The following is a 20,620-nucleotide window of genomic DNA, read 5'->3' as shown; positions in this document are numbered from 1 at the left end:
TGACCTGCGTGGTCAAGCTACTGTGTGCATGCACGTGTGTGTGTGTGCGTGTGTGTGTTTTAAGAGCTCGAATAAAAGCTTCTCTTTCCGAGTTTAAGAGTCCTGATGTAACATGCTGCTTTTATATGAGCGAAGAGGGTCGAGTCCTTTGGTGACATCTCACTCTGGACAGAGATCAGCATCTGGAAACGCACTCACATCTGAAACAAGGCTGCGTTGTAGATCACGCTGTATTACGTTGCAGTCCTGGACAGCTTTATCCACACTCTTACAGAGACAAGGCATTTTCCTCACAAAGCGGCTATTTTGTTGGCGATATCGACTGAAGGCCATTTTATTTGTGCATTAAAGGGGAGGCTGCAGCGGACATCCCGCAGATTTTGCACAGTTTTATTGGCTTTGCTAATGACAGAGGTTGCGCTCGTTTTCTCGTCAGGAGTCAGAATGTGAGAAGGAGCTAAAGTGCTCCTTGTTAAAGGCTCCGGAGATGCAGATTCTGTTTTATCTGACAATCAAGATAAAGCTGCCAGGGTGAGTTCACCGCTCAAGCCGTTCCCACTCTCTGTTCCCATACCTGGATGATGTGGAATTCCAAGAGAAGGGCAGTAAATTGTCTGTCGGGGTGACGTTGTCCTCTCCCTCCTGAATACCTTTTACTCTGAGAAAAGGAGACAAGAGAGGAGGCATGTTGAGTTTCACCTACGTGTCCTTTCAGAAACACACATACATCACTTTTATTTTTTAAGGGAGGATGTGAGCCTTCGTGTGTGCTTGTGCACGCATACAATCCATGACGACGTTCCCGGCTCCATCAGTTTGCCAGAATAGTAAATAGTAAGTGGGCTGTTTTGTGAGAAATAAAACACGCAGCTGACCTTTTGTTTATGGACAAACACGGCTGAGGTTCCTGAACAAATATGAAGAGGAGGCTCGTTCAGCCTCGTTGGATTCTCTTCATCAAAGCATGAAGCATACTTGACACAGAGAGCTTGAAACGCTGCCAAGAACACTCCACCTGAATAAATGTTTTCACCCTCAAGGAAAGAAATGAAATCCACACGTGTGCGGGAGGACGGATTCTGGACCGATCGTTTCAGGTCTCGGCTCTCCTACCAGCAGCCAGAACCTGTTCAGTAGTGTCACAAACTGGTTGAGAGGTCCAGGTGCAGCATACCACACCAGTAATGCATCAGTGAGCCCGAGGCCACGCCCCCTTTTTTGGACAAAGGAAAAGAGAAGATTGTGCTAAGTTTAACGCTAATATGCTTAATTGGAAATTGATTGATTGGAGGCTAATGTGCCATTATGTGGCAGCAACGTCCTGGATCCAAAATGTAACCCAGTGGTCTAGTTATGTTGTGACCCACAGTGTGCGCGTTTGAGGCCACACAGCTGTACTAAAGTGTGGGTGCGTGCGCATGAACGTGGAAGAATGTTTACAACTGTTTACCCTCTCAGGGTTCAGGCCCGTGCTCGGCCAGGTTCCACGGCGTAGGCAGGTACCCTGGCAGGGAGACCGCGGCGGCCTCTCAATCATCTCTGCCTCCTCTTTGTCCGTCTTTTGACAGTCCTTCGCCCTTGTGCGACGGCCCACATCGTGGCCCCAGCCTGGTTGCCCTTTCAGGGCTCCTGGAGCGGGACTACTAATGCACTCGCTGCTCTTCGCGACGCCTTGTCACCTCAGCTCGAGCTTCAAACTCCCGTGACAGTGCGGGACAATCGCTCTGTCTCTTCTATTTGTCAAAAAATTGTTTCAATATGTATTTTTGGGAACGGTGATGTTTGCTTAATAAATCTTTGTGTCACAGCAACACAAAGAGCGCTGTAGGTCAACCCCTGGGAGGGGTGGTTCAGACTCTCTCTCAACTTTCCATTCTCCCTCTCCACCAGGTTGTTTTTCCAGCCTGCTGTCAATCCATTTACCTGGGTTGCCCTAGTCTGGGTTACGCTGGCCGTTTCCCGCACTTCTGCAGATGTAGCATGCTGGAGAAGAAGGAAGAGGATACCAAATAAAGATTCGACCCCCGGTGGTGGGATGCAGTGAGCGGAGAGCCGTGTGAACATGATGACATCATTGTTCTTCCAGGCCACTCGAATCACTGCATCGCGATTTATGGCTTAGATACTTGGCAAGAACCAAAAAATGTGTTTGTATTGTCAAGGTGGCGAGAAGAAGCTTAATCCGGGGAAGTCTATTACTCTGGCACTAGGACCCTCCTACTGCGCCAAGCGCCGTTCACTTGTAAACACCTTTTGCAGCAGACCATGCATGTCCATGTCTTCGAGCTACCTCTGATGATGAATGAACACCCATTAACGTGTCTTTTTATGTCTCACATGCTGTGTTGTCCATACGTCCTCGCTGACTCCACCAGCTGCTCCCCAAAACTGTCCACTGGTTTTAGCCATCGCCACTGAAGAGACCTTTTACACCTTGCTTAATCTTACAGTAGTTTGAGTCATCACACAGTAGTTCTCCAACGTCAGAGGAGAAAAAAATGTCCTGCCCGCCTGAAGTGTTGACAAGCTGAAAGAACTCTCAACTCGCCCAACAAATTGGCGATATTCTGTTCTAGTGGCCCGTTTCCACCAAAATTACCTGGATAATACTTTTTTCTGACCCCAAAGTTTCTCTGGAAGGGGGCTGGGGACTTGTAGGGGTGTGAGGACAGAACTCTTGAGGGACGGGTCCATGTCTTGAAGATAGTTGATTGGGGGAACAAATTTAGAGATGTTACATTTCTTTTTCACTTTGTGTTTTGATCATTTGGGAAATGGAGCCAAGGGAGAGAAGACGTGCACAGATGAAAAACTCCAGGCTACCGAGTGTTTTGAAGAATTTCAGCAAAGCTTTGGGGAGCCGAAAGAACTAAATCTTTGGAGGCTGAACATAGGACACTCCCCGATACGTCATCAGCTGGTTTGAACGGAAATGATTTTACCTCAGAACATAAATTCCCAGGATTAAAAGTTCCTGGAAATGTCGGTGGGAAAGGGGCAAAAGGTTTTCTCTTTATGTGACCTGCATTTCCCACTTCCCACTATCTCAGCTGAATCATATTCACGTAGCACCTACAAGCAGCTGTGGTGTTCCGCTGGGATGGGCTTCAGCGCCCCCTAACTTCACCCATGGCCCTAATTAGCAATAAAGTTATTAAAGGAAAATGGATGGGTGGACATTTCCAGCATTCATCCCTGGAGGAAGCGGGAGTTTGCACCTGCCCAAACAGAACTGCCAGAAAAGGAAAAAATAAAAAGGTTTTGGATCCAAATAATATCCGCTTATTTCATCCAGCTGACTCAGAACCCCCGTTGACATCAATTCAGATGTGTTGGATTGGAATGACAGAACAGCTGTAGGGAGAGAAAATGTGACCTTTGGACCTTGAAGATTTGGGTGATGGGGGAATGGGCTCTAAGTGGAGGACAAGAAAAGAGAACTTACCTATAATTCCCACAGACAGAGATGGGAAGCATCGCACCTCGGATGAAGGAAAACTGAGGAGCAACAGGAAGCTGGATCATTACTGGGGTCAGTTTGAACTCCAGTTCCACAGAAACATAATTCAGTTTTGCTGCTGACTCATTGTTGCTAAATATTTCATTTTTTAGGGGGGGGGGGCGACAGCATCCAGCTGATGAGTCACACCAGAATGGAGGAACATGAGCTACATGTGAAATTAAATAACCTTCTCAGGTTTACTTATGACTAAAATCATTCCCTGAGGCCAATCTGGCATCTTTAACTGGTTACACCTTTGCCATTTTACTTGCTCGTCTAGGAGACACATTCAGTGCCAGGATTTTATTGGCCTCGCCCGGCGACAGAAGCGGTCTGAACCCACAGCGGGGGGGAGAGGGGAGAGAACACGGTCGGGTTATGGGACCACGCTGGGCAGCATTATCTCGAACACAGCGGAGCGCTGTAAGCCTCCGCCGTAAATCTCCCAGCCCGCCGAGACGCGGCCAAGTTGAGAGGCCGGGATCCAGATGTTGGAGGGGAGACAGTAAATGAAATAAAAGGATGGAAAGGTTCTCCACCAGAGCGCTCAAAACTGGAAACCTGTTTTATAGAATTACCTACGAAGCCGTGGACATGCATCACCAAAAAAACAACAGAGAGGCATCAGCACCTTAATTTCATTTGAGACAGATTACAGCGTCATGGACTCCAGAGGTTCCAAATAAAAAACAGACAGTTGTTCCAAGTCAGTGCCGATCACCGATGGAAGCGGACAGATTGGAAGAATAAACAGATACGGCAGACGTGTAGATCAGGGATTATCCTTTAAGATGTCAGCTGCTGGACATGAAACTCGGCTGGAGTGGGACGCCGTCCTAGAAGACACAATTGTCTTTTAAAAAGACGAAAATGACTGATGACAGCAACAATGATGCAGAGGATGCTGCGCAGCTAAATGGACTGGTTCTATTGAGACAGAGAGGCTAAATGGACTGGTTTTAGTGGGACAGAGAGGCTAAATGGACTGGTTCTACTGGGACAAAGGGGCTAAATGGACTGGTTTTAGTGGGACAGAGAGGCTAAATGGACTGGTTTTAGTGGGACAGAAGTGAAATGGAGTGGTTTTATTGGGACGGAGAGGCTAAATGGACTAGTTTTAGTGGGACAGAGAGGCTAAATGGACTGGTTCTACTGGGACAAAGGGGCTAAATGGACTGGTTTTAGTGGGACAGAGAGGCTAAATGGACTGGTTTTAGTGGGACAGAAGTGAAATGGAGTGGTTTTATTGGGACGGAGAGGCTAAATGGACTAGTTTTAGTGGGACAGAAGTGAAATGGACTGGTTTTGGTGGGACAGAGAGGTTAAATGGACTGGTTTTAGTGGGACAGAAGTTAAATGGACTGGTTTTAGCATAGACAAAGAACCGGTTTTGGTGGGACAAATTTTATGTTGCAGAGAGGTGCAAATGCATTAGTTTTGTGGGACAAAAATGGGGAATGGGATGGTGAAGGTAAATGGACAAAGAGATTAAAGTGGTTGTTTATAATGGGACCGCACAGACTGTTACACTGGTGCTGAACTAGTATTATACAGAGAATCTAAATGAACTGGTTAAAAATCTAAATCAAATCATATAATGTGACAGAAAGACTGAACTGGTTATAGTGGGACATTTAATTTTAAAGAGAAGGAAAATGCCCTGGTTTTATGGGACAGAGAAGGGAGTGGTTATAGTGGGACAGAGAGTGAACCTGTACTGGTTTTGGGAGACAAAGATTCCAAACAGACTAGTGTTAGTTGGAGAGAAAGCTCAAATGGGCTGAAACAGTGACACAAAGGCTCATAAACTGGTGTTAGATGGAAAATCAGACTAAATTGGCTGAACATTGTGCGTTTGATTGCAGGACTGAGTTGCTGAATAGACTGGTTTGAATGGGACCATGATGCAGCAGTAAATACAGCATGGCCCAGTTTAACTGGTCTTGGTCGGTACAGAGAAGAAAATGGACTGTTTGACAGGAGGGCTGAATTGGCAGATTGAAGTGGGGCAGAGAGGCAATGGACTGACTGGTTTTAGTGGAAAAGAGGCTGAATAGCATCATCATAGTGGAATGAATAGCTTAATGGACTGGTTATAATGGGACAAAGGGGAAAGTGATTGAGACAGATAGGCTATTCAGACTGCTACAGTGGTGATGAACTGGTCTCAGTGGGGAAGACAACCCAAACGAACTGAGTTTTTTGTTTATTGGGACTAGTTTTAATGTGACAGACTAAATTGACTGGTTTTAGTGGGACAGACTAAATGGACTGGTTTTAGGGGGACAGAGAGGCTAAATGGACTGGTTTTAGTGGGACAGACTAAATGGACTGGTTTTAGGGGGACAGAGAGGCTAAATGGACTGGTTTTAGTGGGACAGACTAAATGGACTGGTTTTAGTGGGACAGACTAAATGGACTGGTTTTAGGGGGACAGACTAAATTGACTGGTTTTAGGGGGACAGAACTGTGTCAGGGAGGTTAAGGGAAGGTTGTTGGACGGTTGTTGGCAGCTTGATAGAAATGGCTTTAATGGTACAAAATGCAAACTGGACTTGTTTTAATGGGAAAGAGAGGTTAAATGGACTGGTTGAAGTGGGCCTGAGCCAATATTAAGGGGACCCGGAGTAAAAGTAAGGCGATAGAGTGGCTTACTGGAAAAGTATTAGGCTGCCCCTGTGACATCATCATTAAAGCTTGGATTCTAAAGTCCAACAAAGTTGTATTTTCTTGCATTCTAACGCACGCTTACGATTGGTAAATCAGTCATTCTTGTGGCGTTCGTCTCCAGATTCAGCCTGCCATTAAATATGACATTTAATTGTTGGCCACTGCAGATTTTTTTTTTCAGAGCTCCCTCCAACAGTGGTCAGACTATCAAGAGCTCGAACAAAAAAAGGAAACATCCCTTCAGCCAACATTAGCTCGATGCTCAGTTGAAAAACTGAAACCTTGACATCCGCTTCTCATCAGCACTAAGCCGACGAGGCCTGCTGAGTTTGGATAAATGGGGGGGAAAAAAAGGGATGATGCCTCCTCTTGAAATGATGATCTATGCACCAGACATGTTTATGCTGGAAATCCCTGAGCCCTGCGCAATCAAAACATCACTAATTTTACTGCCGATTGGAAACTATCTGCGTTCATGGGGGACGTTTCAAACAAACAGGGAAAAAAAGGCAACTGGGCAGCGGGTATTGGGAGAGGGTGACTTCATTCCATGTTTTGAAGCAAACATCCAGTGTGGAAAGTGTATGCAGTAAATAGCATGGCCTGCTGGCAGAGTGTCTGCATCCCTGCGTCCGCCTGCTCCAGTGTTTGGCTTATTGACGTGCAGGCGGACTCTCCCGTTTCTGCTCCGAGCGACAAAAAGGCACCGTTGCGTCCTCTGCACCGAGACTTTTCCATCCCGTCAGGCTGCCCGTCTTCGACTCTGCAGAGTTCGGACCGTGTGCAGTTCAAAAGCACTTCTCTCCTCCTCAATCGACGGAAACGGGCTTTACTTATTCTAAAGCCGCACCAGATTATTATGACCGTCCCGGAGCTGTGGGATGTGTGCTGGACTGTGATGGACACACACACACACACACACACACACACACACACACGCACACACACACACACACACACACACACACACACACACACACACACACAGCCAGTCTCTCCAATCTCAACACTTTCTGGGGGGACGTGCTTCTTCTCCTCTAACAGGGACGCCGCCTTCACTTAATTTGAGGAATAACTATTTGTGCTGCAGGGGTGACCATCAGACAGGCTTGGCCACAGACACACACCTCTACCTCTACACACACACACACACACACACACACACACACCAAAAAGGCCAAATAATCCCTCCACCTATTTACACAGGAGAGCTGAGGCCGTGGCCTCACCTTCAGGGCTCTACTTAAGTCCTTGAGTCACTCCTTGAGTAATCACTGCATTCTACCTGCCTGTCTAATTATAATGGGGAAGGGGGGGGGGGCAGAGGTGGCCCCACAGGTAGACGGGTCATTAGAGATGAGGATACAGTTGCATTCCAAGTCAGTGTTATTGGGTCTAATAAGGTGGACATCAGATTAACACACCTGTACTGAAGCTGTGATGAAAATAATTAGCATTTTATGGCCTTGCTGGTATTGATAAGATAGTTTGCGCAAATAAAAAAGAAAAATAATTTCAACATTGGGGAGGATTTAGAATACAGTTTATCTTATGAAATGACTTCTTAGGGGTAATAACAAATCGATTATTGCCTAATGTCTGGCTTTTTGCGCCCCACTGCTTATTTACATCTGAAGTTTAGCACAAATATTGACAGACATGTCGGTGAGAGTTAACCTATTGTGCTACTGATGGGGCAGAGCGCTGACGCGGGGTTGATGAGAGAAGGCACCATGGGAAGTAGGTCCGTCCGTGTCCTGGAGGGAGGCCCGCGGCTCCCCTTTAATCCCTCCAGGATCTATCTCTCAGAGCCGTGGCTTTGCTTTGTGCGCAGCTTTTGGCCGAGTTATAAAAGAAAAAGTGTAAGTGTGGAACAAGTTTCTGACTTTCCTGGGCCAGAAAAAGAAGCTCGTAGACGAGAATTATTCTTTGCCGCACAGACCTGCGCGGGGTTTTAGTGGTGGGACCGGCCCCGTCTGGATGTTAAAAATGCTCTTCGTTTTTATTTTATTTATTTTTGCGTCACTTCATTCTGGAGCAGATATTTCGATGTGACTTTACCGCTGCTGATGTTTAAAAGTATTTACAGTTTCTAAACTGCGCTGTTTTATATTTTGGAATAGGCGATTGTCTCCGGCCTGGGATCAGTTTCAGACCTCCTGTGTTTGGATTAAATACTTTCATAATCAAAACTTGGTCCGAAACAGTTTTTATGCTTTGACTGAAAAATCTTCTTGTAATTTTTGTTACGTTTTGAGTCTTTTTAACCGTCTGAAGAGCTGCGATGGAGCTGCTCAGATAAAGGCCTCAGTATTTCGCTCTCTATTTTTTTTTATTTTTAAGAATTATCTTTTGAAATATTGAAACCAATTGAATGAAATTATTTTCAAATGCTGCATTTTTCTCAATGAAGTACGATGAAGCATTGGACCGTTTAAATTATTTTTCTAATTAATACAAAAACAAAGTTTTTTTTTAATATAATCAAGGGGGTATTTTAATTGTCAGGCCTTTATACTTTAGTGTCAACACGTTTTCACGTTACCAAGAGGTTCGATTTTCAGATATTCACTCATATATTCAGTCCTACATCGGTTTATCGGTTAAACCAATAAAAAAACATAAAACACCAAAGTTGATCTTTTGAAACTATTAAGCAAACATCAGATTATCTTCTTGTTCACGTTCATTATCTTCCTCATAAATGACAATAAATATTTACTTGAATAAATAAACACTAAATTTGATCTCTAAATAAACTAAATTAAATACATTTCCGTTTTAAATAACCCTAAAATACAAACAAACTGGGTCATTAAAACGTCAAAATTCAGGTTCCCACATCAGGTTTTTTTGACAAACTGAAATGGGATCAAACTGCATTTGTCATGAATCTTATGACTAATATTTAAACCTACACCTCTCTCCTGGTTAAACCTTGTGAGTAAAACTGGAAGATAGTAGGAAAATGAATTTTCAAGAGATTTCACTGATAAATCCGGATGAAGCTGAGGGTGATGATGTCAGGTGAGGATGCTAAATTTGTGGAATATCAAATTGATCGAGCTGGAAGACGAGGAGAACCAACTGGGATGGGCGGGAGTTGGTGGCGACGGCGGGGAGTGGTGGTGTTGCTGGGGGAGTCGGGGAGTGGGGGGGGGGGGGGGGGGGGGTTACGTCACCGCAAGGCGTGCTGAAGAAAACCAAGGCAGCGCCGCGGAGACTCATCCAATGTGCCGATTACCCCGGACACGTTTACGCGCAGCCGACAAATAAAAGGGATTTACTCAGCACCTGCATGGAGACATTCTGAGGGTTTCATTCGTTCTTTTTCTTAAAAAAAATAAAATCTACTTCTTCTGGGAACTAACTGGTGAGTACAGCGTTCATCCTCCGCGAGGTCGCTTCAGTTTAGCGCGGGGAAAAGGTCAGAAGGCTGGCATCACGCGTTGCCATTTTAAGAGTGGGAACACGAGTCGCCCGCTGCTAAAAATGTTGATGGTGCAAGTGAAATTGACGAAGAAAATTAAGGGGTGACGGTGTGTCGTTTTCGGTTGGAGTCAGCTCCAGATGGAACCAAAGCGGTGGAACTTTACGCACAGCGACAACTGGTTTGTTTTTAGCTGCTTTGCGGGGAATGTCATGAGCTGCAAGCCAAATTCTGAGCTGGGGGAGACTCAATGTCAGGCGCACAAATTGATCTTCCCCTGCGACAGTTTAAATGAATCTGCTTGATAGCTAAAAGAACCCAACATGTGGAGGAAAACGTCAGCCAGTGCGCGTTTGAGGCGCGTGGACGCAGAAGACAGCAGAAGGCTGGAGGGGAGATTTAATGAGGACATAAAAGCAGCAAAAGGATTCCTGCAGATAAGAGGCTTTGAGTGTATTTGGGCCATTAAGGACAAGGTAAACTTCGCAATCTTGGTTTAGAGACGCTCCCCTGAAAATCAGATTAATCCTGCTGGTATTTAAAGGCCATTTCCTCTACTAATGGGGGTATTTTCCTTTAGAAAACGGGCCCAAACAAAGCCTGTAAATAAAATTCACTGTCAAAAATTTATACTTGGAATTTTGTCAGCCTCAACACTGGATTAGATCGACAATAAGAAACTAAAAAATGTGGGAGAGAATTTTAATGCATATTCCCTCTTGTTTTAAGGAAGCTGGGATGGAACTGAACCTGTCGAAAAATGGGATTTCTTGCGTGGATCCAGGTACGTTTGACATGTTCTCATCAACCAGCACACACACACAAACACACACACACACACACACACACGCAGACACACACATACACATACCAACTTCTCAGCATAAAAAAATATCTGACGATAGAAATTACACAGGCTTCTTCATAAACATCTACTAGTAGCAAAAGATTAAATGGTGAATTTAACTGTGAGCACCAAATGAAAGCGAAAAATATGAAATTTGATCTTCTATTTCATCAATAGTTGTGACGGTTTCCTGTCCCGTTTGTCTCTAACTAACTAAATAAATGTTTCCAATCTAGGCTTGATTATGAGACTGAATTCATTTTAAAAGACTGATATTTTCTTCAAATGTCTTAATTAGAAATTAATAAAGGCAACAGAAATTGCTTGAGAAGAATGATAAAGTTTGAGATAATGAAAGTGAGGAGACGGAGAGAGTTAAATCTAAGTAGTTTATATGTAAAAATCAATTTTAGCTTCGATCCACATGCCGGTAAAAACAACTGGAAAATTAACGATCTGGAAGAAAATATTTCACGTCATAAATGCAGACATTTCAGTAGCCTATTGTTAATCCCTTATTGGATTTTGGGATCAGACACCGCCCTGATAATTAATTCGACTTCAGATTCTCTGCGTTGTTGTTTTTTGTTAAACTATTAAAACGTGATGAGCATAATGTCTGAAAGTGGCTCATTATCAGATAATCCGGAAACAAGCCCACATTTGCAGCCTTTTCCTCGTCTGAGCGGCTCTCTGATGCTCATTTCAGGCTGTTGTTTTATTTACACGGGCCATCTCGGTCGGGTTGTTGGTTGTCACGCTCCTACTATAACCTGGACCATCACCAGGGAAATAATGTTCTCTTGTTACCCACCGTGTCTGGTTACATCTCCACTTCTGCCCTGCTTTTGAATCCGCTCTGGCAGGCTGGAATTTTCTATATTCTTTATTTTTGTGTCCTCTATGGTCAGCACTACTTTGGTTTTCTGACAGTTGGGAGACTAAAATACATCAGGGCTGCTTTCATGTGCGCTTGGCGCGTGATTAACGGAGTTCGCGGAGTTTATTTTGCACTTCTGGGGGGGGGGGGGGGGGGGGAATATGAGTGTTTGCTTTGTCACTGCCCTTTAACCTGTCCTGCCGGATGGAAAGGCTTTTTAACTCATCCATCACACGCAAGTGCCCTCCAGAGCATAAGAGGAGCAGGGCAAAGGCAGGGAAGGCTGGGTATTTGGAGCCCCCTCCCCACCCCCCGACATCTATCAGCCTGTAAAATCTGCTGGAGAATAGAGGAGGTTAGACGCCCTCCATGGAAAACCGGCATCTGCTGTAAACGCTCTGAACATCCCAGCAGGGATTTCAAGGGTCGCCGGGTTTATTGTGACTTTTGTATTTGCAACAGTGACGCTAATCAGAACATCAGGAGAACGACCCGCGAGTTGCTCAGCGCGTTCGATCACCCTCGCGTTCACACCCACTCCATATGCACCTGTTTCCAGGTCGTTTCCGCATCGCGCTCCTCACATCTGCGAGACTACATCTGCACACCTTTCAATCTGGCTGCAGGTGGACACACCTGAAGCGCCCCACTTCCGGTCGAGTTGAAGCTCTCGGATGTCGCCACGTCTGTTTATTCCGTCTGTCGTTTTTGTGGGTTTAACTAGATGGAATAGATTCAGAAGATTGCTGAGAACTTTCCCAATTGTCTTTCGGAAAGGCCTTCGGGGAAGTTATCTGGTCGGACTGGGATCTCGTGTCGCACTTACTGTCACACAATGGCCGAAAACGCCGCAGACTGGCGCCGGGGACCGTCCAAATCTCAGATTATGATGCCTGAGGTTTCACGCACCCTCAGAGCGAATCACCAACATAGGCCAATTAAACGATTTCGGAATTTGGTTCATTTGTAATGAGGCAACAAATACAGTATAAACCTTCATATAGTTTAATTACGCCTTTGGTCACTTGTTTCGAGTTTTAAAAGTTCATTTCTAAGTAGATGTAAATGGAAAAAGCGTTTGCTTCCATTGCCTCTTAGTTTTAGCCACAGATTTAATTAGTCCTAATGAAGGCAGAAACTTGAAATAGCGAAAGTGCGCATTCAAAGATGCAATAAGAACCTTTTTAAATAACATCTAACCTCTAACACCCTGACGTCGATTCCACCCAGATTTAAAAATTTGCTCCCCCCAATTTGGGGGAAAGAGCGTTTTTGCGTTTTTATGCCCACACGCCCGCGTTTGTAGAATCTTTCCATCGTAGAAGAAGCCTCTTTTTGCAGAGCCTCCATCTGGACCGGGTTCTGGTCTGCAGGCATCCGAGTGTTCCGAGGCCGCGGTGGGTGTTATCTGCGCAGTGTGAGCGGGTGATTTCCGCGCACGTCAGATTAAATCAGGGGGAAATTTGTAATTATTATGACATTTAAATGGACTTATAAACACACATTATCGCTAAATTTTCTAAGGTTTCACCTCCACATTGATAACGCGCTCTATGCCAAAAGCGGGCTGCTGGTTGGCATTTAGGTGTCAGGACCCAACCACCAAGCTCTGAATGTGTTTCCTCACATTGAATTTGTCGTAGCTTCACTGACAATGAGGGTTTTATGCGGATGTTTGCTTTTGGGGAAAGTGTCAACCTGTTATTATTTATTGATTCATTTGCCACCGTGCAGTACGTGATAAATGAGAGCTTTGATCTACAGGGACTTTTTTCGTAAGTCCCAAGTGTTTATTTGTGGTGAAACTATGAGCTGAGTGAGCGATTCTTATCATTCATAACTTTATATCATCGCGCACTTTCGATAGCGGGAAAAGAGTGACTGCGCAGGCAAATGTTTGCTCAGCTCAGCACATACCCGAGATACAGTGTGTGTGTGTGTGTGTGTGTGTGTGCGTGTGTGTGTGTGTGTGTGTGTGTGTGTGTGTGTGTGTGTGTGTGTGTGTGTGTGATGCTGCGCCGGACACATTTCAAACATGCCTGCACGAATAAAGGACCTATTTACCACAGAAAGAGCCAAAGCGCCGCACTGCGCGTCCCCGACACCGGAATGAACTCAAGCCAGCGCTGCGTAAAAAGCCTAGTTCAGCCTGATGCTGTATCAAAACACAAACAAAACAAGCTCCAAGTGTTAAAGTTTTATGTTTTTGCCTTTATCTTATTGATTGTATTGACTGGTGTTTATGGTGAAATATATAGTGAAATATCGGTAGAATCAAAGGCAGAACATTTACTTTGACGTCACTCTAAATGGCGCGTTTGGGAGGGTGTTTCACAGCAGCGGGCAGGTTTAGTGGGTGGGGCTCGCTCGTTTTGGAAAGGATAAGCAAAAATGGGTGGATCCCTCGGGGTAGGAGAGCCGGAGCAGCGGACAGAAGCTCTTCCCCGCTGTGGAGAAACACAGAGCGCACTGGGCTGTCACTGCTGCAGTGGAGGGAAAGGGTGCCGTGACAACTCCCCCTTCTCGTTTTTTACGCGAGGGAACAAAACCAGCGGAATTTCTTCTTAATGATTCATCCTCTCGTGCGGTGGTTTCTGTCCGACTGCGGGTGGATTTTGTAGCTGTTGAGGAAAAGCTTTTGTGCGCCCACAGGATTCACCCTCGTTTCCTCTTTTGTGCTCATCCTTCTCTTCAAGGTGGGATGAATTTGGACAGAATCGCAGAGGCAGCGAGAGCGCCGCCGCCCCGCGACGTGGCCCCTGCATTTCATTTACCGAGAACCTCAAACAGCAGCAGAGACACTTTAGAGAACTCAAGCAGCGAGTCTTCGGACACTGACTTAGCAGGTACAGCGCCCGGGTGCTTGTAGCTACTCGATTCCTTCTTTTGAGTTCAACAAAACTTTCATTTGAAGTCTCCTGAGGAGAATTTTACGACGAGCTGTCACAGACATCCCGGTAGAATAACTCGGAAGGAAATTGTTTATTTTAGCCGAGCTGTCAGTGCCAGCGCTTGCTTACGCGCACCTCCGTGACGGTGTATTTCCGTGTGCTCCGGTGCAGCATGGGTAACGCAGCCTACCCCGAGGCACATTGGCATCAGAGGTTAGGTTGGCCAGCTTCTGCCCCGCGATGCCAAAGGAAGAGGGAAACGGTTTGGGGTTTGTTACACCCCGTTTCTTGCTCATCGCGTTGGCTGAACAGTTGGCGGGACTCCGAGCTCTGTCAGGGGAAAATGTGCACAGGCCTGGCCCGCTGTCAGTAAATGCATTAGAGCAAACTTTAAATAGTGGGACATTCTTTCGGTTCCAACTAAAAGCCCGTGGTTTGTATTAACAACTCTCAGAGTCTTTGTTCCTCATCTTTATTTATTCATTTTTTGATTAAGGCCGAGCCCGTTCTTCCGGGCATGCACATGAGGAAGAACCCGTAAATATGATTGGCATTTTTTTTTTTTTTTAAATGGGGCTCATATTGACAAAAACAATGGGCTAAACAATAATGCTTTAAGTGGTTTTCTAACTTGGCAAACATTCAAGAAACTATTCCGTTTTATGACTGACCTTTGCACGTGTTGACCCTTCAGTTTAATGAGGCAATCTTGTTGGGACACATGGAAGATAAGAGTGGGCAGAACTCTCCGTAAAGTACTGATTCCAATTTAAACCGAATGGCTTCCACTTGTGGAAAAGAAAATAACTTTCTCAATTGTTTCTCTCCGTGGCTTCATTTTTATTAGAATTCATGTTAAAAGTTTTCAGTTTTTATTTTTCCATCAAAGGAATTCTTTTTTAAATTCTGCATAAATGTTTGACATTTTAAATATTGGAATTCTAAATTTCCATCTAGCAATATCAGTTTCCCTACTATCAATAGCGTGCATTTGTTTGACATTGATTTGTGACCCACAGAGAAGGAGAGGAGCGCAGAACAGAGGAGCGATGACGGGAACGCGGATGATCCGAAAAAGAAGAAGCAGCGGCGGCAGCGGACTCATTTCACCAGCCAGCAGCTGCAGGAGCTGGAAGCTACTTTCCAGAGGAACCGTTACCCGGATATGAGCACCAGAGAAGAAATAGCCGTGTGGACAAACCTCACCGAGGCCAGAGTCCGGGTAAGTGGTACTAGAGGGCCGTGCGTAAAATCTGCGCGATGTCTGCGTAAAAACAATTTCCGTCCATAAAGGAGAGCATCGTTTTGCTGGGGAATATTGTTTAGCGAGACCAAGCTTTAATACTAACTTATCTGAGAAAGTTACCTCAAAATTAAATCACACACGCACGCGGAAATAAATGCTAAACATCACTACACCAACAGGCTAAATAATACAATCACAGCCACAGAGTTCTGCAGAATTAACCAGTAATTTATCTAAACTGCTGTGTTTCGGGACTTGTTCAAAACTCTGTTGTGCAAATCATTGCAACACAGTTATTATATAACATCAATTGTAATTATGTGGCAGTGAGGGAAAATTTGTGGCAAGGGAAATTTAATCAATGAAAGACATGGTTGTTGCTCAAAGCAGGAGCCTTCAAAAGTTCGATCTAATGCAGGGAGACAGCCAGTTACGAGATAAATACTGTTCCACCAGGGAAAGGATTAGACCACGTGTATTTCCTTTAAAAAATAATCCAAGTTAATCAAAGACAAATCAAAGAGGATTTTATAATAAACTTGCGTTTGTCACATTTTTATATTTAACGTTCAACAGAAAAAGCGGATAAATGGAAGCTCCACGTTGCTAATGAAGCTAATGTGGGGCTCGACGGTGTCAGGGCTCCGATTTGTCACCGTGGTGGGGTGGGGGGGTATCGGTGCCTCATCCATTTTTAAAGAATTCAATTAAATTCATTTTAAAGCAAGATGCATTTGGTAATAATCTTGCAGGTAGCAAATTGCAGACTATTTTAAAATAGGTGTGAATATTTATTTTTATTTTTTGTTGAAACCTACTCAGAATTCTTAAGAAGGCGAGTATTTCAGGTTACACGAGTGAAAATGAAACAGGAAAAAAGAAAGGAGTGCAAACTTTTATGGGCGTAGAGAAATAAGAAAACGACGCCAAGTGCGATTCACAGCCCGACTTTCTGATGGGGTTTGAAGAGTTTAATTAAATGTTTTGACATTTTAAAGTGCTTGATTTTGACCTTTAAAGGTCATCAGTGCGGTCATGCTTGACGGAGCACACGGAGGGGCTGAATTAGATGTGCAGACGCGGATATTCCAAACACCAGCCAGGATGTAACGAACGCGTGTGCTTTAACATAACATCACAGCCCAAATGAGCTTTAGCAGCTGCGCGTCATGGTCGCTCTGACGGTCCAGCGTCCCTGCGTGCGGCCCTCTGTCACATCGCTCACGTCTTTGTGGACAATTCATTCGCAGCACCCTGTTCACTGCGGGATTATAAATAATCCCTCCGGTGAGACCGCGTGTAAACTGTCTGTGCTGGGAATTTAAAAGGGCACGTAGAGCGCGGGTATTCCGTCAGGATTAGAGCGAGCAAAAATCGCTGAGACGTTTTATTTCTGTGTGTGAACAGACACACACACACACACACACACACACACACACACACACACACACACACACACACACACTTCTGCACTCCCTTTCTCCAACACGAGGAAAATTCTTAGTTACACCATAAAACTCATAAATACATAGGTAGATGGCTCGATTTTACTCTTAAATTTTAGTTTATTTATACATTTGTTGAAATGTTTGCAAAGATGTGTCAGAACTGAAAACGTATGGTTATATCATAGAAATAAAAAGTTAAAATTGTAAACACTCTACAAAAACTGTCAGTAGAAGCTCAGGTTAACGTCGATATAAGCTATTTTAAAAACTGGGGGGATCCAAAGGCGTAAAATCCGTTGGGTTCGGAGGGCGGTTCCTCCTCTTGGCCTGCAGTTTGTGCTGTGTTTTTGTGGGGAATTTCAGTGTTGATATGACGCCGAGCAGCAGCTGCTTGGTGCTGGTTCAGCAAGAAGAATCATTATTTTTATTAGGATACTAAAAAAAAAAGAAAAGAATACATTGTGGCATAACACGGTTTTTTTGTCTGTATTAAAAAATACACGAAGTGATTTGTTACAGCTAAAGTTTTTTTTTTTTTTTAAACCTACTTAGTGTTATAAACAAAGCGTTTTTAGACGTTAAACAGATGTCGTGGGGCCAATCGCTCAGCCTTTATTTTGAAGTTGCTTTAAAGTTGCGCGTTCCTGAAAAATATTTCCTTCTGTTTTCTTTCCAGACATATTTTATCCAAACTTTTGTTTCAAAAATAAATGCGCACAGCAGCGACCATCGGGCTTCTATAGAGGCCAGAAATGTGAATCAGTGTAGCGACTCGGTCTCCTTTGCGCGGCCTTAACCGTGCGTGTCTCCTCCAGGTGTGGTTTAAAAACCGCCGGGCCAAGTGGAGGAAGCGGGAGCGGAACCAGCAAATGGACCTGTGTAAGAACAGCTACCTGCCGCAGTTCAGCGGCCTCATGCAGCCGTACGAAGACATGTACCCTGCCTACACCTACAACAACTGGACCAACAAGGGCCTGACCCCGGCCCCGCTGTCCACCAAGAACTTCACTTTCTTCAACTCCATGAGCCCTCTTACATCTCAGTCCATGTTCTCGGCGCCCAGCTCCATCTCCTCCATGACCATGGCTTCCGGAATGGGCCCCTCCGCCGTGCCGGGCATGCCCACCCCGGGTCTCAACAACATCAGTAACCTGAACGGGATCGGTACGTCCGGGATCAACTCGGCCATGTCGTCCCCGGCTTGTCCGTACGGGCCTCCCGGGTCTCCGTACAGCGTTTATCGGGACACTTGCAACTCCAGCCTGGCCACACTCAGACTCAAATCCAAACAGCACCCAACGTTCGGATACAGCGGGCTGCAGAGCCCCGGAACCAGCCTGAACGCCTGTCAGTACAACAGCTGACGGGCCAGCCGCACGGCCCGGAGTTCACGCACCTGAATATGCGAGTGTGGTCCACTTACGCGCGGTCAGAGCGTCGACACCATCTGCGGATGGAGAGAAATAGAACGAAAGACAACTATACTGGATTGGTTGCAGACATTTTTCAGAAAAAAAAAAGGAAAAATGGATTATGCGGGTTTTATGTGTTTACCGATGAACTTGCACAGCAATGGAAATGTCCAGGGTTTTTGTTTCTTTCTTTTTTTTAAACGATGAAGACGTGTTACATTGCTGCATTGTACATATGTAACTGTAAATATATACTGGCCTATATTAAAAAAAAAAAGATGGTGGGATTTTTTTTGTCCGTTTTGTGATTGCTTGCTTTTGAAGACCGACAGGAGGCAGAGAAGCTGTTGCGCAACGACCCAGATTTTAAAGAGAAACTAAGAAACCAAGAAAATTCTAGCCTATGTACATATTCCATGTTGCTTCTGTGTGTACGCAGGTCCCCAGCGAGCGCTGACTCCATCCAGTGACGACACTTTCAGATGTTTCTGTCATTGTGCTTGAAACCGAGATGTCAGCATGTTTTAACTTGAGTGCAACGTGTTTTGTACGTTAATGTAAGACTGCAGAATTTCATTAGCCAGAAATGTGTAAATCTGCGAGAGGTGACTGAAAAGGCGAGTCACCTGTGTTTATGGCACCATGTTTGTTTGAATAAAACTCCAGGAAAAGAGACTTTAGTTCAAGCATGATTTAGAGGAGTAGAAACGACCCAGTTAAATAAAGAACATGCCGGAATACTATACCGTATTGTAGCTTATTAACTTTTTCATCCAGCCTATTTCAGCATTTTTTATTTAATTATTGCCCCTTTAGAAAGAGATTCTACACATCCTTTATGGTCCGTTACTGTTGCGCATCTGGTGCGTTTAATTTTGCCCTATACATGCAAAAAAATCGGATTAATTAGTCCGTCAATGTCTCTTTGTGGCTGACTCGCTTGGCTTAAACATATTTATCTTTTTTTAAAATCGATAATTAAAAAAAAGAGGCTATAAAGATTGAGTGAACCTGGGAGGAAGATTATGACCGAAGCTTTGAGGTGTTTTACGCACAGTACCTCACAGGTTTATCCAGAGCGTAAACAATCAATTAATACCATATCTGTTCCTCCTCAAATCTCATATCTATATGACCCCGTTAGACTGATATTAGCGCAAATGCAGCTGGTCGTGATCGTGCGCTGTAGCGGAGTGCGTGAAGGTGGGAGAATTTATTGGGTAGTTTTAAAATCTACTAGATTCAAGTTTATCAGGCACTTGTGTAAACCGGTGTTTCTTTCATCCACGGCGCCTCCCGGCTTGTTTGGTTCTAATTCATGACCTAAATTTACGAACTATATTTTTTACTATATTCGAAGTGAAATATGGAAAACATCATTACATCCTACAGTCTGACACTCAATCTAATTATTATCCCAGTTTTGTTTTTTACATTGGTGTAGAAAAGGTGTCATTTTAAAAATGCTAAAAGTTGATTGGCCTCTGGCGTGGCAAGTATATATTCTAGGTAACTTTATTATTACCAAGAGCTTTAATTAAGAGAGGTTTACGCAGGTTTCTGGAATATCAGTGGATTTAGAATTTTAATTATATGCTACTAGGCATATGGAGTCGAACAGAATAGAAAAACGTACTGTTTATGTCGCTAAATGTACAGTTAAATTCGCAAAATGAACAGTTTAGGTCTATTCTGCAACCGCCTGTGACATTTAAGTCTCATTGGTGACGTAATGAGCGCTTAATGAAGTGATTGAGTTCATGTTATGAGTCATAACTTTAATACATGTGACTGTTTCTGTAACTTTCGCGGCACTAACAAGTCACGACAGTAACATCACCAGCACGCGCGGCTTTAAATTCTTTCCTAGGGCGCGCCCGCGCGCACCGAGGGGGCGTCTGCTTACTCAGGGGCGGGCGCGCGCCCTGCTTGCAATCGTAGGTTTCCGTGTTGATTCGGCGATGTTCGACGGGAGGTCACGAGCGCTCTCGAGACTCGCGTTGATAGGTAACCAAACAAAGCGCGTGTACTGTCATAAAAAAGGAGTACAGGCCCGTGCGCCGCCGCGAGCGCGCGTGAACTAACGGAGGGCAAAGTTCAACAAGTACAATCGGGAATAATTAGGTTAGTTAGGAAGTGTGTGATTCAGTTCAATCAGCCCGTTAGAGAAGGCAAACAAGCAAATAGTGGAATATCTGACACATTTAGCTCTGTTAATAAGTGTGTGGGTGTTTAGAGCGATAGATCTGGAGATAAACCCTCAATAGAACTGAAAACCAGTCAGACAAGAAGGG

At 44.6% G+C, this 20,620-nt stretch overlaps 1 protein-coding gene across 2 annotated transcripts; it reads left to right on the top strand.

Annotated features, from left to right (window-relative positions):
• Positions 1–9,396: 9,396 nt before the first annotated feature.
• On the top strand, positions 9,397–19,000 carry pitx1 (paired-like homeodomain 1). 2 transcript variants are annotated; one of them, XM_003970980.3, is made up of 5 exons: positions 9,397–9,545; positions 10,332–10,386; positions 14,026–14,175; positions 15,240–15,442; positions 17,730–19,000. In XM_003970980.3, the coding sequence occupies exons 2-5, from the start codon at positions 10,341–10,343 to the stop codon at positions 18,276–18,278; spliced, it is 948 nt and encodes a 315-aa protein (XP_003971029.1). In that variant the 5' UTR covers positions 9,397–9,545; positions 10,332–10,340; the 3' UTR covers positions 18,279–19,000. The 2 variants fall into 2 exon arrangements, with proteins under 2 accessions (XP_003971029.1, XP_029704792.1); XM_029848932.1 differs by lacking the exon at positions 14,026–14,175.
• The last annotated feature ends 1,620 nt before the right edge of the window (positions 19,001–20,620 follow it).

The sequence above is a fragment of the Takifugu rubripes genome, chromosome 15 (genome assembly GCF_901000725.2).
Source record: "Takifugu rubripes chromosome 15, fTakRub1.2, whole genome shotgun sequence".
In the NCBI taxonomy this organism is placed as follows: domain Eukaryota; kingdom Metazoa; phylum Chordata; class Actinopteri; order Tetraodontiformes; family Tetraodontidae; genus Takifugu; species Takifugu rubripes.
The sequence above is the reverse complement of the archived record's forward strand: the minus strand, read 5'-3'. Positions and strand labels throughout refer to the sequence as shown.